This window comes from Lacerta agilis, chromosome 12 (genome assembly GCF_009819535.1).
Source record: "Lacerta agilis isolate rLacAgi1 chromosome 12, rLacAgi1.pri, whole genome shotgun sequence".
Lineage (NCBI taxonomy): Eukaryota > Metazoa > Chordata > Lepidosauria > Squamata > Lacertidae > Lacerta > Lacerta agilis.
The window spans coordinates 37,059,842-37,076,361 of record NC_046323.1 but is presented as its reverse complement, the minus strand read 5'-3'; the positions used below and the strand labels follow the sequence as shown (position 1 = coordinate 37,076,361).

Below are 16,520 nucleotides of genomic sequence, written 5' to 3'. Positions count from 1 at the left end.
TGAGGACTTGGAGACGTTTGCACAAGGCATCGAGCTTCAACACTTAACAGAGATCCTGAAGGAGAGAGAGGGTGATCCAAGAGAGCTTTTGACCCTGAGAAACAAAGACTCTACACAGATTGGAATCCACAATCGTTACAGACGCATCGACTGCAGGGATCGGAGTGGGACTGTGTCATATGGTGGAGGAAGACAACTCGCATCCCATCACGTGTGGCAGAGAAAAGACTGGTGCCCAGAGAAAGACACTTCTTGTGGCGGTTAAGGACAATAAGGAGCGTGAAAGGATCCTGGACATCGTTGCAGATGCCTTATCACGAAGACCCGAAGGCAAAGATTAAAATGGACAGTTACAAATTTTCTTGCAGTTAACTAAAGGTTTAATATTGCATGATCTATTGTATATAATGTGGAAAAAAAATATTAAGCCAGTATAAGATGAGGAGTTAAGGTTAGTAAACATAGAAAATGTTTGTTTGAATTAAGGTGTCCCGCAGTTTGATCAGGAGTATAACTCTGTACAGTTATCCCTCCTGAATCAAACTTATTTAAGGGGGGAGGTATGTGGCGTTTGCCTTTCTAGGGAATACATATAAGAGCAGGAGTGAGTAAGGGGTTAAGTGGCTGACCCTATGCTGTCCAATAAACAGAGGGGGGGAGGAGCTAGGGGCAGCTGAAGGAGTCAGTTAGAGTTAGAGAGCAGGGAGTTGAGGGGGTTGTTGTAGAGCAGTTGATCGAGGGAGTTGGTTGGTGGGTGGTGGTTGATTGTGAGGGTTGGTGGTGAGGTCTAGTGGTGAGCGTAGGCAGGGTTGTAACCAATTTCTTAAGTTGTTGAAGTTTTTAAATAAACACTTATTATTTTGTTTAAAATTGCACCCTGACTGTGAAAGTTATTACCAGGGAGGGGATCCTGGTTGGTGGCAGCAAAGCACCGTGGTGGCACAGGGATCAATAGTCCGTCAAACGACTGGGGACCCTGTGTGATCGCCACAGCTGTGAAAATTAAGTAGCACATTAACAGTTTGTTATTAACGTTCTGCAGAAATGTCAGCTTTTAATACTTCGGGAAGTGTGCAAGCTGTTGGAGAGCTGGTGACCTGCTGAAGCAAAGCAGCTGTATTTATGCAAAGACTGATCTTAACGGATTTTGTAAGGCAGCTAAGAGAAGCTAGAGAGAAAGTTGCTGTGCAAAACTAAGCTGGCATTTCTTCTGTTCTCTGTAAACAGTTGCATTCTGATCTCAGGCCCCATCTATTCATAACACTTTTGGGTTGAGTGAGTGCGGGGAGTGTCTTTGGGAGAGATGATGTTATCATATTTCTTCATCCATTCCTTCCTAATTTAGGTTGTTGCAGCAATAATATACTTCCATTTTACAGCTGTGCTTGTTACCCAGCAGATATGAAGCTCTGTGTGTGTGTGTGCAGTGACACTTTTCCTTCGCTTTATCCTGTGCATGTGTTTTCACTCAGAAGCAAGTCCTTTTGACTTGAGTTCACTTCTCTTTATTGAGGATTGCAAGCTGTACATGCATTCCGTTTCTGCTTTGGTGCTTATAGCTAGCATAGCTGGAGTGCAATTAACAAAAGCTCAGCTTACATACTCTTTAAAAAAAGCTTTAATTGAATAAGAAATCAAACAGCTCCCTTTGATTTTCATAGAATCATAGTGTTGGATGGGACCCCAAGGGTCATCTAGTCCAACCCCCTGCTATGCATTTTTTTTGCATTCTGTTATGTGCTAATAAGTGGACTTACAAGTACTCAATAGTTTATTATTTTTAATGTATGTGGTCAGAGTGCCTTGAATCCATTCGTTTAAAACCCTGGCAGATGGAAGTAGATTTGGCAGAACGCTGCCTGTGTTTGCTGCTGATATTGCTGCAGGTAAAAATGTTAAAAGACTTAATTTTTTTTAAAAATGAAATTCCTGAAAATTCAGCAGAGGCCCTGTATCCCATTCTCTATCTGTTCCTAGTCTAGTGTAAGAATATGCACGCATAGGAAGTGCAGTTAATGGCAACGACTGTACAAAGTTGGTTGGATAGATTGTTTTACTTTCTTGCCGGCAAAAACTCTTAACTTGCTGACATCTCTCCTGAGTGGCATTTCCCTGCTCCATGGTAACAATCATGAAATCATTTTCTCTGAGGCTGGAAAAAAAAGAGAGTGCTGTACTTCACAGGCACTGCAGTGTGCCAAACCAAAGAACCATTTGGGCACATGCAAAGTCCTATTGCCCTTTCTGAATGCTGAAGCTGAATTAACTCTGACAGCATGTGCTTAGCTCTTTTGGCTGTGTTTTTGTACCCTTTTCAACTGAAGAAAGGGAAATTGCAATCTTTAAAGACAAGTGGGTCTGTTCGAGACTTCGGTTGAAAGTGCTTGCTGCGGCTTTTAGAACACAATTTTTAAACACATAGACCCCACAATAATAATAATAATAATAACATGTAAAGGAATGTGAGAGTTAAGAGTCTTCTAGGTGTAGTCTTATGCTACAGAAGAGTCTTCTAGAGAAGTGGTTCCTTGTCTTTTTAAACCAAGCCCCTCTTGAGAGGACTGAAGATGACTGAGGCCCAACAGTTGCAAAATGGTGGGGCATAGATAGTCACAAAATGGAGGGAGAGTTTGGCATAATGAGCCGGTAATTTCTGATATCGCTTGCTAGGGGGCAGGGCTTGCAAGGTAGAAGGTACCGGGAAGACACTGGCACTGAGGCCCACTGCCTCAGAAACACTGTTCTAGATTGGGGGGGAAATGGGATGCTCTCCCCCAGGGAAGCTGTCTGCTGTTTTCTCAACTCTAAAATGGGAATCTCAAGGAATTGATTATTGTAGTGAGGATAAGCTTTACATTGGTGAGGTGTAAGAGTGCAAGTCTCCTTCTCTTTGGCTTCACCTTTTAACCAGGGCTGGGGTACAAAGGTCGGAGTGCAGCTTTCCACCCCCCCTTCTTCCTACTGCAACGCTTATGCCCCTCCCTAACAGATTGCCCTCATAGGTTGGCAGATTGCTGCTCTGTTAGGCACAAGTGGCTGCTAGACCAGAAATTAGATACACACATATACACATGCACAGTTTTGGATCCAAGACTAGGTTTTGAAACTAGGATTCAAAGTTGGTGACCATTGTTAAGACTAGCAAGGGGATACTGACCAGAGAAGAATGGCAGACTAAACTGATGGAGTATGCAGAGATGGCGAAACTGATGCGAAAGATCAGAAACCAGGAAGATCAAGTATTCCTTAAAGACTGGAGTAAATTTTCAATATATTTAAAAGACCACTGTAAACAGTTAAAATCATTGGCAGGGATATAATGACACTTGTAATGTGGAATCAGCTAGCTCCTGATATCTTTGAACACATGTTATTGTTCTGTGCAGGCTGCTTAGATACTCCAGGTTGAATTGGCATGCAGAGTTGTAGTTCTTCAGGGATCAGGAGTAAATGAGTCCTGAAATTTCTGTACTCAATAATTTTAAATGGCTGTGGCCCACTAAGTGTTTGCTTGGGTTAGAAATTCAACAAAACTGCAGTCCCCCAGTGAGGGCGACTGTCCGCCCAACAGAGACCCTTCACATATCAAGGACAAGGATGGGGCAGTGAGAGACATTAGTGAGATTTGGGTGGCAGCGACCGCACATCTGATATCACAACCACCCCATCCTAATGAGAGGAGCACCACTATTACAAGAATGCCACTGACTCCATGTGCTCCATGTGGCCCCCACCAAAAATTGGGAAATTTGTCATTTAATAAACAAACTATCCTCATGTTGGCTTGCAGCAGTGTTACTCTTCATGTAAGCCTCTTCTCTCTCTTTCGCACACAAACGAACATTGTCTGCTTACAGTAAAACCGGTATTTATCAAAATCAAACATACCACAGTTGTGCAGTTCTTTGACTGAAATGGCAGCCTGGAACAGTAAAGGTTGAGTAAGACTTGATTAAGTAGCAGTGTTGTAGCATTCCCTCCCTAATGTGATTAAAGCAAAAACACAACCTTCTGTGGGCCACATATTCCCATTATTAGAGGCAATAAAATAGCTGTTTATGGTAAAAACATTCCCAGTGCACCAAAAGTGGTCATGAAATCTTGTTAACTCAACTTTTACTGGAAGAGGAGCTGTGGGGTCAGTTTTATGTGTGCCAGTGATATGCATAGTGATTGATGTACCAGATTTATAGGGGCACATTCATTGCAAAGAGCTATAGAGAGAGATGGTGAACGTGGAGGCCCAGTGAAGGGCAAGGAAGATTATTGTTCCTTGCAAACAAGTTAGAGGGTGAGGAAGGCTTCCTTGCTGTGTTGCATTTCTTTATGAAACTCCTTCACACTATTGACTTGTTTCAGCTTCAAACTTGTTTTCCTTCCTATGGTCTTAGCTGTTGTAAGCCACTTTGCAGAGAGGAGGGGATGCCACATTTTGTAGAATTAAGGTTGATCTAATCTGCTGCTTGACATTTGTGTTGTATGCAAGACATGAGTTTACAGGACAATGAGTAAGGGGCCTGCTGCTGGCTTCGGACTGGCTTATTCCTCCTACTGGCAAGAGCTTTTGGCTCTTGCAAGGCAAGGCACAACCTGGGAAAGTGCCCATTGAAAACCCTCCAGGAAGCCAGCTGTTGCTTTGACCAGAGCTCAACTAAGTTCCTTAGGCTGAGTGGGGAACTTGTGGTTCTCCAGGTGTTCTTGGACTCCAGCTTCCATCAACCCCAGCCATCCTAGCCAATGGCAGCTTTAGTCCATCAGTATGTGGAGTGCCTTATGTTAAGTAGTAGTGGTTCGAGTATGCTGATGCCTCTAACAGGAATTTGAATGGCCTGAGCCATGGGTTGTTGGGAGTGGAGGCTTCCAGGCAGATCTTCTCCCTTCTCAAGTGGAAGTGGGCAGTTGATGAGGAGATGGAACTGCAGTTTCTGGCTGCTCATTTTGAATCAGAATCCCTAACCTTGTAACTAGAGTTGGGAGTCAAGCCATCATCCTTCAGGAGGACCATAGCTTATTCTCAGTTGGCCTTGGCTTTGTGTAGGCTGAGCAGTCTTGGAAACTGAGATATATAAGCTTATCACCAAATGGCATCTTAGACCTATGTAGGTTATGGTCACCACAAGCAATGTCTAGGCACTTTTTTTTTGCAATGAGATTTCTTCTACTAGTTTTTATTATTCATTTAATTTCTATGCCACTTTATATATATTTTTTTGGGGGGGGGGAATCCCAAAGCGGTTTACGACACAATGAATGAAAACATCAAATCAAACAGTCCAGAATAAAACAAATTCAAGCTTCAAGGAAAATATTTCAGATCCTTCTCTACCTGACATTTTGCTTTCCTCATATTTATTTACCAACTTTATATAGCTGCCCCATAGCAGAAGTACTCTAGGAAGCCAGTGTGGTGTAGTGGTTAGAGTGTTGGATTAGGACCTGGGAGATCTGGGTTCAAATCCCCACTCAGTCATAAAGCTCAGTGGGTGACCTTGGGCCAGTCACAGCCTACTTCCCAGGGTCATTGTAGGGATTAACGGGGGGGGGGGACGACGACGACGACGACCATGTGCTCCCTGGAGAAAAAGATGGGGTATAAATGCAATAAATACGCTCTTGTGCTCACTTGGCTGCCCCTCTGACCTAAGGAATTTGGGCTAATCATTGCAATAGAAGTGAGAAACGTGCAACCTAGTCCAATACTAGTACTGAGCCTAGGAAAACTGCAAACCATTTGCATCTGACTCTACATGTTGGAGAGGCATTCCTATGTGACTGAGAGGTGGATAGGAATACAGTGGTGCCCCGCTAGACGAATGCCTCGCTAGACAAAAAACTCGCTAGACGAACGGCATTCGCTAGCGGAAGGCTGCCCCGCAAGACGAAAAAGTCAATGGGGCTGCCTCGCTAGACGGAAAAAAAAATTTCCGGCGCGAAAACCTCTGCGCTGCATTGCCGCTTCGCTAGACGAAAAATTCGCTCTACAAAGATACTCGTAGAACGAATTATTTTCATCTAGCGGGGCACCACTGTACAGTGGTACCTCGGTTTAGGAACAGTTTCGGTTTAAGAACGGACTTCCGGAATGGATTAAGTTTGTAAATCGAGGTAACACTGTATATGTTTGCATCTTTTTTGGGTAGAGATGCTGAAGATTGTCTTGCTTACACTCCTCTACAGAGGCATCTATTTCTATATACATGTTTTGATGCACTTATGTCCTAGTTAATGATGTGTATCTATACAATACATACATACATACATACATGCAAGGCAAGCTTCTTTCTTTCTTTCCTTCTTTGCCTTTTGAACAGTGTCCTGTGGGTTTAGTCACCTAAAAGGCTGTTCTGCAAGCACAAAATTCACAGCCCAATTACTGGAAACAGGAGTTTATATCTTGGGTTTGGCAAGGTAAAGGTAAAGGGACCTCTGACCATTAGGTTCAGTCGTGTCCGACTCCAGGGTTGCGGCGCTCATCTCGCGTTAATGGCCGAGGGAGCTGGCGTACAGCTTCCGGATCATGTGGCCAGCATGACTAAGCCGCTTCTGGTGAACCAGAGCAGCACACGGAAATGCCGGAGCGGTACCTATTTATCTACTTGCACTTTGAGGTGCTTCCGAACTCCTAGGTGGGCAGGAGCTGGGACTGAGTGACGGGAGCTCACCCCGTAGCGGGGATTCAAACCGCCAATCTTCTGATCAGCAAGCCCTAGGCTCTGTGGTTTAACCCAAAGCGCCACCCGCGTCCTTTGCCTTTTGAACAGTGTCCTGTGGGTTTCATCACCTAAAAGGCTGTACTGCAAGTACAAAATTGACAGCCCAATTACTGGAAACAGGAGTTTATATCATGGGTTTGGCTAGGTATTGTTGCTTAAAACCGTATGTTGATGTAATAAGCTCCATCATATTCAGAACTAGATCAGCTAGTTTTTCTGCACCCGCTTATAGAAGACTGATTTATGCAACTTTTTTGAAATGCCCACTGTAGAGATTGTCCTAACCAGTGTAAGGGGCTTAAACCATTTATTTTACCCAATTTAATTTTAATTGGATGGGATATTGCTTAATCTCCAACACTGTCTGGATAAACATAAACAGTACCTTTTTATATTTAATATCCCCAATTTTCTAAGCAAAAGTTAATGGAAAGATATTTTCTTGAGGTAAGAGATCTTTTGGCAAACTGGAAGCACAATTCCCATCGGAAGCTAAAACACATCACCAGCTCATGTGCCTGTAAACATCTGTCTCTAAAAACTATGAAGCCCATATTTACTAACAAATTTTGGAGATGTGAAAACGATATGAAGCAAAGGTTCCTAGAGTTATATCCAGTGCCAGTCATACTTGAAGTAAGGTAAAGGTAAAGGGACCCCTGACCATTAGGTCCAGTCGTGTCCGACTCTGGGGTTGCGGCGCTCATCTCGCTCTATAGGCCGAGGGAGCCGGCGTACAGCTTCTGGGTCATGTGGCCAGCATGACAAAGCCGCTTCTGGCGAACCAGAGCAGCGCATGGAAACGCCGTTTACCTTCCCGCCGGAGCGGTCCCTATTTATCTACTTGCACTTTGACGTGCATTTGAACTGCTAGGTGGGCAGGAGCTGGGACCGAGCAACGGGAGCTCACCCCGTCGCAGGGATTCAAACCACCGACCTTCTGATCGGCAAGCCCTAGGCTCTGTGGTTTAACCCACAGCGCCACCTGGGTCCCTTATACTTGAAGTACACTCATTGAAATTAATAGACATGAGTAACTTAGGTTCATTAATTTCAATTGGTGTGCTCTGAGTAAAACTTAGTTGGATGCAATCCATACTCTTTGGTCTCCTCTCATATCCTTTCAATCACTTATTGAATTATTATGCATTTTTTTCCATGTTTCTTCTTTGTGATAACTTTATATAAATCTCATAATTTAAAATTGTTCTAAAATTATTTTGATAGCTATTAAAGGGATCTGCAAACACTTCAGCTGGGTTAAATTTGCTTTTCACCCACAAACTGCTCGGATAGAAATGTATGCTTTTGCCCTTGACAATTGTTTTCTAATGTAGCTTGTCTTTCTCTCTGTGACTCATGTGCACTAAAAAGTTGTGATTCGCTTGTCTTCTAGCACTGGAGAGAAACTGAGAACGGGCAGCTGGCATTTTTGAAACTGGTGGGCTCTGAGTAGAACCTATGGGTGACTGAGAATGGGACAACAATGGAACACCCCTTACATCCCTCTGCTCATATTCATATGCTCTAAGCATCCTGATTATTTAGAAACATCCCACCCCACTTGTGACCCAAGTGGCTGTCTTCTAAACCTGCAGCTAAGACTACGAAAATGCCAGTAACCCATTTCCCCGCATTCAGAATAAATATTGTAGTCCGAGAACGTAGATACATACATGCATGCATAGTTTGAATTACATTTTGAGATTAGTGTTTGGGTTTTCTGGTGTCAGGATTCGAGCCTTTCCAGGGTGATTCTCTGAATTCCTTATGTGCTAGATTCTCTCTTCTTGCTTTCCCAATTCTGGAAATTTAGCATTTAGCTCCGTCAGTTGACTATCTTGCAGTTCTTTGGGTTTCTGGCTCGCTTCCTGGTTTGTGTCCTTGTAACAAAGAATTTATTTCCTGTGATATATAGATTGTTGTTTGTTTTCCGTACTTTCCATGTGTATGCTTTACATAAGCTGAAAGGTACAATACTGTAAGTATAAGTGTAACTGTACTATATAATCATGTAATTGCAAGGCAGCATGGGGGGAAATGATATCTGAGCATGGAAATACTAGCTTCCTTGCAATTACGTGACCATTTCAGCAACTGATTTTTAGAACAATAGTGCATCTTATGACTGCTCACCATTCTACATCCAGTTCATTTCCTTTACTCATTTATATTTGGAACCTACTCTGTCCATTGGGATCAACCCAGATATTACCAACTGATCGCAGAAAAACCCTGAATGGTTGAAGTCTCAAATCAAACAAGGTGTAAAGAAATGAAGGATGAAAAGCCATTCCTTGATCTCAGGAACCATCAAGCAGAATTTGGTTATGATCAGAGGTGTCCAAATGCATTGCAAGCAAATTTCCAGAACATATAGAAGAATCTTGTAAATGTAGAAACAGAGCTTGCTAGTCATGAAAATTGCAACTATTACCATTTATATTGGCTTTACATTTTTAATAAAATAAATGATGATGATGAGAAAAAAAATATTGTGGGGCTAATTTTTATGTCACAGGCATGAATTTCTGACTTTTCCTCTTTGTAGACGGTGGACATACATAAAGAGAAGGTGGCCCGTAGAGAGATCGGCATTTTGACAACCAATAAGAATACATCCAGAACACACAAAATCATTGCGCCAGCAAACATGGAGCGTCCTGTAAGGTATATTCGAAAACCTATAGACTACACAGTGCTGGATGACGTGGGTCATGGTGTAAAGGTAAGAACATAGTTATTTTCTCAGCCCTCCTCAAGTATTTGGGGTACCAAATGATATCTGAAGTTGCTATTCCAGATTTTCTAAAATAGCTCTTAAGTAGTTACTGCATCTGTTTGGTAGTACAGTGGTGCCCCACTAGACGAAAATGATTTGTCCTGCGAAAATTTTCGTCTAGCGGGTTTTTCGTCTAGTGAAGCAGCAATGACAGCCACGCTCCGCTAAATGGGAAAAAAGACGAAATTTTTTTGTCTTGCGAAGCAGCCCCATAGACTTTTTCGTCTAGCGGGGCAGCTTCCGCTAGACGAATGCCGTTCGTCTAGCGAGTTTTTCGTCTAGCGAGGCATTCGTCTAGCAGGGCACCACTGTACACCATTCTGTTGATACAGTACTGCAATAAAACTAGGAAACAGTTTTCCCTTTCCTCCGCTTTCATTGATTGTGAGGAGGAAATTGGCACAGCTTCCACTTCCAGTTTCAGTTAACCACAGTTTAGTGTTGTGTCAACCTTAAACTGTGGTTAATTTTAACTATGTTTAGTGGAAGCAAACCTAGTTAAACTGATCTTTACAGTTGGCTTTTTAGGAACTAACTTCAGTTTCCCCCAGTTAGGGTATATCACTTAACTAAGGTTAGACCAAAGCAACAAAAAGGGTTTGCAAACTCCTCCAACAAACTGACTGAGGTGAAGTGGATTGTGAGGACTTGAGATTTGCTGCATCTCCTTACATCTGAACAAGGTCTACATATCACAAGGGTATAAAGAAATTTATTAATCCAATTGTATTTTCAGCCAGAATGCTAGTCTTCATTTGATTTCTGAGAATAGCAGTTGCTTTCTCCTGTTTTGGTCCTTCTTGGAAGAATATATCATTAGAGCTTTTCTCTAAAATAAAGGCAGTCCTTTCAGTCACATCAGTGCTGTGCCAGCCAAATATTACTACCACTGCATTTTGAAGCTGTGATTGTTTGTGATAGTGCTATGTGTTTAGCATCTGTTTGTTAAAGGCTATGGCAAGCTGAGAACAGATGCAGTGATGCAAAAATGAAGGAGGGAAACAAGGAAGCAGGCAGACTTCGATGGAGCTGCTCCTTTCCCCCACGAAAGCAATTTATGAAATACATTTCCCTTTAATGTACTGAAATGCCTCTTAAATCCTCTCAAAGGTGTGTTGAAAGCAAGCAGTTGTGCAATTGTATTTAGGAGTGACCACAAAAGGAAAGCCCTGTGTGTTTAAATTTAAACTGAAGAGAACTGACAACATAACCATTTCTCTTCCTCTAGTGTTCTTGACATGCCTTTAATTTGTAAGAAAAAGAAGAAATGTTGGAACACTGCTGCTTTTCGTTTTGCAGGAAAGGTTTTGGCTCTTTATAAAGGTCACTGTATGTATATTATTGTGAGTCTTGTGAAAGAGCGATCAGAACCCAGTCCCACAGTTTTCCAGTAGTGGGCTTCAAAGTGGAGACGACTCTGTGACTCCTTTCATGACACACCAGAGTGTAAAAATGCCCCCTGCCTTCCTTACTGTTTTCCATTTGCTGTGTCTACAAAATCTGTGCTTAATAATGGAGCATATTCTTTGCACCAGTTTCTCTTGTTGCTGCTGCTTTGGTTCCTGATCTGATGGTTTTGCAAGCTAGCCCATACCAAATTTTGGAATTTGAAAATGTTTCAGGAGCTCATTGTTTGTCTGCCAAATATAAAAATTGGCATGGCGGTGTGTGTGTGTGTGATGGTGATGATAACACAATCACACTACTAGCACATATTGAGAAGTAAAGGGAGCTCAGCGTGAGCTGGAAGCTTCTTAGTCCAAATCTCGCCTCCTGCCATGAACTCATTGGGTGGTTTTCTGCAAGCTACTCTTTCTTGGCTCCAGGTCCCTGATCTGCTATATAGGAGTAATACTGGGCTATCTTTTTATGGGATGCTTTAAGGATTTGTTATTTATGTATTGCCTTAATTTATATCTGACCCTCCATCACTTTCATGAGCCCAGGGTGGGTAACAGCAATCAAGGAAGCTATAACAGTAATTAAGAATTACACACAACAGAATGTCTATCATCCCTCCCAGGGAGAGGATGAATGTATTTAATTGGTGTGTAAGATGAACAGAGACTATTCCAGTTGTGTTTCAGGAGCTCAATAGCTAGTGCAGTAGTCAAGGAAAGACATGTCTTGGGTCACCATACAGTGCAGCTTCCTCACCTGTGGAAAGACGAAAAAAAAACCCTCCCCCTTGCAGATTTTAATACACAGACAGGATCATATTGGAAGGGATGCTGTTGAGTTACCATTTTAAGTACTTTGAGGACTTGGGGAAAGCACAGAGCTTTATTTTCCAGGCATCGTTAGAAGGAACCAATTTCCTATGCAGAAAGCACTTCCTTGTAGAAATTGCATGTCACCCACTGGGAAAACAACTCCTTAAATTATTTTATCACAGAAGTAGCAAACACACTGCACATCTTATGGAAAACTTGCCTACTTGCCTACCTGTGCAGACAAGAGATTTCTTTAATCTGGCATTGCAATCCAGCACTAGTTTGTGATTAGAGGATTTCCCTAGGGTTCTGTTTCATGAGATATATTTATGCAAATGTGTGCAAAGCTGTGTGCCTTTTTAAAATATTAATCCTAATTTTTAAAAGCACACATTGCCTGAATAGAAGATTGCTTTTTGAGATAATGCTTACTTACACTAAAGTGTAATATACTTACCCAAAATCCACTTAGATAAAAAAAAGCTCTACGCTTAGCCTGAGATCAGATGTGGGGAACTTTGTCCCCTATCCTTTCCTCTTCCACCCTCCACAGATCAACCTGTTAAGTACCTGGGGTTGCAATAACATCAGACGACCTGCTTGATATCAAACTTTGTGATCAAAGGTACTTTGTAAGACCTGATGAGCAGCTAACTAAGACCGGTGCACCGTGCTGGGCAGGCACCACTAAAGCTCTCTAAGCCTAGTGGCCTCAGGGCGGCTAACACCAATAAAATCACAACAAAAAAATAAAACAATTCATTAAAATACAGATTAAAAATACAATTTAAAATTTAATTTAGTCTGCAGCCTCGTTTTTAAGTAGCCCACCAATCACACCAAAAGAATGAAACATCAGGGTTGAACTGAAACCAACCCAAAGGCCAGGTACTTCTGTTTGCCAGTTCTGAATCTCCCACCAATCAGTTTCATTAGATTACACTGGATTCTAGTCATATGAGAGGAGGAGGAAGAGGAGGAGGATGGAAGCTTTTTTCTCCACACCACATCCTGTATTTTTCCATGTATAACACCCCCCCCCCCGTGTATAAGACGACCCATATTATTTTGGACCCCAAATTAAGGAAATGGGAGATTGCCCGGGGTTGTTGAGCTTTTTTTGGGCTCACCCGCCTGACCGCCGCTGCCAATCACCGCCACAGCAGCAGCCAATCACCAGCAGGCCTTGCCGCAGCCACCAGTCGCCACTGACAATCTCTTGCTCACGGCTGCCACCAGTCACCCGTTCCCCTCTCTGCACTATCTGTGTATAAGACGACCCCCAATTTCAACATTTTTTAATACTAAAAAAACATGGTCTTACACACGGAATAATACGGTATATCTTTTTATGCACCTCTTTTCATGTTCTCTCTGTCCTGGGAATCCAAAACGTTGCACAGCCCTAATGCATCTTCCTAGCCTCCATCTGAGATAGGTCATAAATAATTTTCATTTTACAGAGGGGTAACGTGTGACTAAGAAATTACTTGACCACAGCTACCCGGTGAATTCATATCTGATCTCACCCTTCGGCTGTGCTGACACTCGCTTTCTTTTTCGCAGTCCCATTTCTCCTAGCTGGGCTTTATTCCCCTCAAGGCTCTAGCGTCAGAAGCAAAAGGTCAAAAATGCAACGTTGGGTGTGCAAAGCGTATTGTGAAAGGGGCAGACGGTATAGAGGTGGAGCCATAACTCAGTGTTGCAGAGAACACGCTTTTCAGGTAGAAAGTCACAAGCCTGGTCCTTAGAATTTCTAGTTAAATGTTGTGCAACAAGAGGCCCAGCCAAGACCTCTTTCTGGGAATTGGAAAAGCCTCTCTGCCTGAGCTTCAGAACTACTACCAGTCAGAAGAGAGAGCGCTGGTGTGGATAGGCCTGATAAAAGAATCATGTGTGTGTACAGCTGCAAGAAGTATATGATGCAGACTGGTTGCACTATATGCAGTTGGAAATTCTGACCAAAAAAAAAAGCCCACATCCTCAAGCTTGTTGCATATTCATGTACATAACTGCATGCAGAGAGGTTGCTGTGAACTAGGCTATCAGAGAGCTGCTGATGATCTCTTTGTGTGAATGGATGCTGGTCGTGATGACACCAGAATGACTACCATTTCCCTGGGTACATATAACTTGCAGCCCATTCGTCTTTCTTGAAGGGAATCAAAAGAGTTGGAAGGGACCTAAAACATCATCTGGTCCACTCCCTTGCCAATGCAGGAAATCCACAACTTCATATTGCTTTATGTCGAAGAATTAATCTCTGTGTGTGTGCTGGGACGGGAAGATCAACTTTATTTTTTTGTATGTGGTCTCATGTAATCCACCTTCACGAGCTAAGCTTCCATTTTTTAAAGCACCAAGCAGGCGTGGACCAAAATATTGGTCTTGTGGGGTGGGGTGGGCATTATTCACCAGCCCCATCTGCCTTCACCTGCTTCAGGTGTTTGCAGGCTGTTCTAAATGTATTGAATGGTTCTAAGTGTCAACCTGGACAGCGTTTCACAATTGCTAGAGGGATGTAAACTTTTTTGAATTAAGACGGACAAAACTTCCTCCTTTTATGGAAACTTGGTCTGCTTTCTCAGTGATGGCAAATGAAAGCTATTCTCTGAACTGGCCTTCAGTTGTAGATGACAGTGAAGAAAACAAATGCTGCCAATAATTGTGCCATTATTACTTAAACCTGCCATGTGAACAGTAAGAGATTTTGCCATTAATTTCTACTTTTCTTCCTCCTTTTCTTTTTGCCAACGTAAGTGGCTAAAAGCCAAGGTAAGAAGAGTTATTTCTCATTTGACCCACAATGTCCCATGACAATAGAGGCTGCTGAGCCGTTACACCTGAAAGCTAGTCCTTTTTCCTCTTGTCTTTCTCTCCTATACTCCTCTCTTCTCTTTCACCCAACCCCAGAGGTTCTTTACAAGTGCTGAACCTCAGCTCCAACTGACAGTTAATATATCACTGATATATTGACAAAGTGCATTTTATCCATAGATAACAATTTAATTTTTCCTCTAACATACATAGTGCTTTGCTTTGATTAGGTAGATGCTTATCTCTTATTGACTTACACCTTAGACCAGGCTTCCCAGAAACACTTGCATGCCTATGTAAATCTTGAATACAAAATAAATTCAGTGGATCTGAAACGTTCACTAAAATAAGACTTGGTTCATGAGCCGTTATTTATGCTTAGCGCAGCTTAGGTTTTATTCACCGTGGGTGCAAATGTGCAAAAAGAGCCGGGTGGGGGGTGGGTGGGGCTTAGAATTAAAAAGCTTAGGCATGGATTTCTCTTCTTGTGTTCAATCCCGTATGCAGAAGAAGAAGCTGTGGTTTAAAAGCTGTCTGGGAATCCTCACTTCATATATTAGTGTATTCAAGCATTGCATCGACATAACAGTTGGGGCTATTTCTGTCCAAAGAAATTAAAGCATTATTCTGGTTTTCAGCATGGAAATAACCAGCCTGCGAGAACTGGCACTCTGTCAAGAACAAATCCGCCTACACAAAAACCACCAAGTCCTCCCATGTCGGGCCGGGGAACTCTGGGGTAAGAATAAGACTTTCATTCTCCTTTTTCGGTTGACAAAGCACACAGTTTTAATTGCTTGGGTCAACAGTTTTCTAGCATTTGAGGTCTCTGTCTCCTAGTGCTTGTTTAACTTGTGCAGTTGCACTTCTGTTATAAAATACCACGGTGGTGGTGGTGGACGCGGGTGGCGCTGTGGGTTAAACCACAGAGCCCTAGGGCTTGCCAATCAGAAGGTCAGCGGTTCGAATCCCCATGACGGGGTGAGCTCCTGCTGCTCAGTCCCAGCTCCTGCCCACCTAGCAGTTCAAAAACATGTCAAAGTGTAAGTAGATAAATAGGTACCGCTCCAGTGGGAAGGTAAATGGCGTTTCTGTGTGCTGCTCTGGTTCGCCAGAAGCAACTTAGTCACGGGCCACATGACCCGGAAGCTGTATGGCGGCTCCCTCGGCCAGTAAAGCGAGAGGAGTGCCGCAACCCCAGAGTGCGTGACCTTTAGGATTGCAACCTGGGCAGGAAGGCTGGGGCCAGTGAATGATATTTGTCTGAGGCAAAGGGGGGAAATGGCACACCCACCCACCCAGTTGCACATACAGAAGCTTAGCAGACTTCAGTATCTGGTCTTACTTCAGCTCTGGTATTTTAACAAGAGTGCAGAAAGCTAGTTCAGCGAGTGCATGTAACTCCAACATGTTGCTACCACCTCTGCCCCCAGCACCTGCTGCCTAAGGCAGCTGCCTCACTTTGCCTCATGGTAGAGCTGGCCCAGGGTGGCAGGGATGACTGCTATTTCATTCCTGTTACAGCCAAAGTGGAATCTTTTTTTTTTTTTTTAAAGTTTCCAATGCGTGAACAGAACACCCACTCCGAAATATGTTCTGATTATGCAGTCTGACACATTAAGTGGATTGGATTGGTACATAGGCATTATATCAGTCCATCTGTTTTTGCCTGGCGGGTATTTTCTGTTTACAGGACTGGCTCCACCAGAGCCCTGTTAAGATCTGCAGTAGCCTTGAGGCTGTGGGAAGAGGGTGAGAAACTGAAGTCCTGTTACAAGCAAGCACATTCTACTGCAAGGGCCAGAATAAGTGTATAGCATACCAGATCACCGTTTTTTTTTTTACAATATAAGTTGCTATATTGGTACAGTCCTAGATCATTCATTCCTAGGTCCTCAAACTATAGGTTGGGGTGCTCTGGGAAGGTAAAAACCCCTAGGGAATGGTGTGGGGATGTGCTATGATTTCTCAGACACACTAAGTAATAAACTTCAA

At 42.9% G+C, this 16,520-nt stretch overlaps 1 protein-coding gene across 14 annotated transcripts in view; it reads left to right on the top strand.

Annotated features, from left to right (window-relative positions):
- The window catches only part of ABI1 (abl interactor 1), a 101,050-nt gene that overhangs the window by 61,742 nt on the left and 22,788 nt on the right, over positions 1–16,520 (top strand). For 10 of the 14 annotated variants that reach the window (XM_033166173.1, XM_033166176.1, XM_033166177.1 and 7 more), the window contains 3 exons: positions 9,265–9,441; positions 14,469–14,483; positions 15,164–15,264. In XM_033166173.1, the coding sequence (XP_033022064.1) occupies positions 9,265–9,441; positions 14,469–14,483; positions 15,164–15,264 (293 nt within the window). The remainder of the gene's footprint in view (positions 1–9,264; positions 9,442–14,468; positions 14,484–15,163; positions 15,265–16,520) is intronic. The other 4 variants (XM_033166175.1, XM_033166172.1, XM_033166170.1 and 1 more) reach the window with 1 other exon arrangement.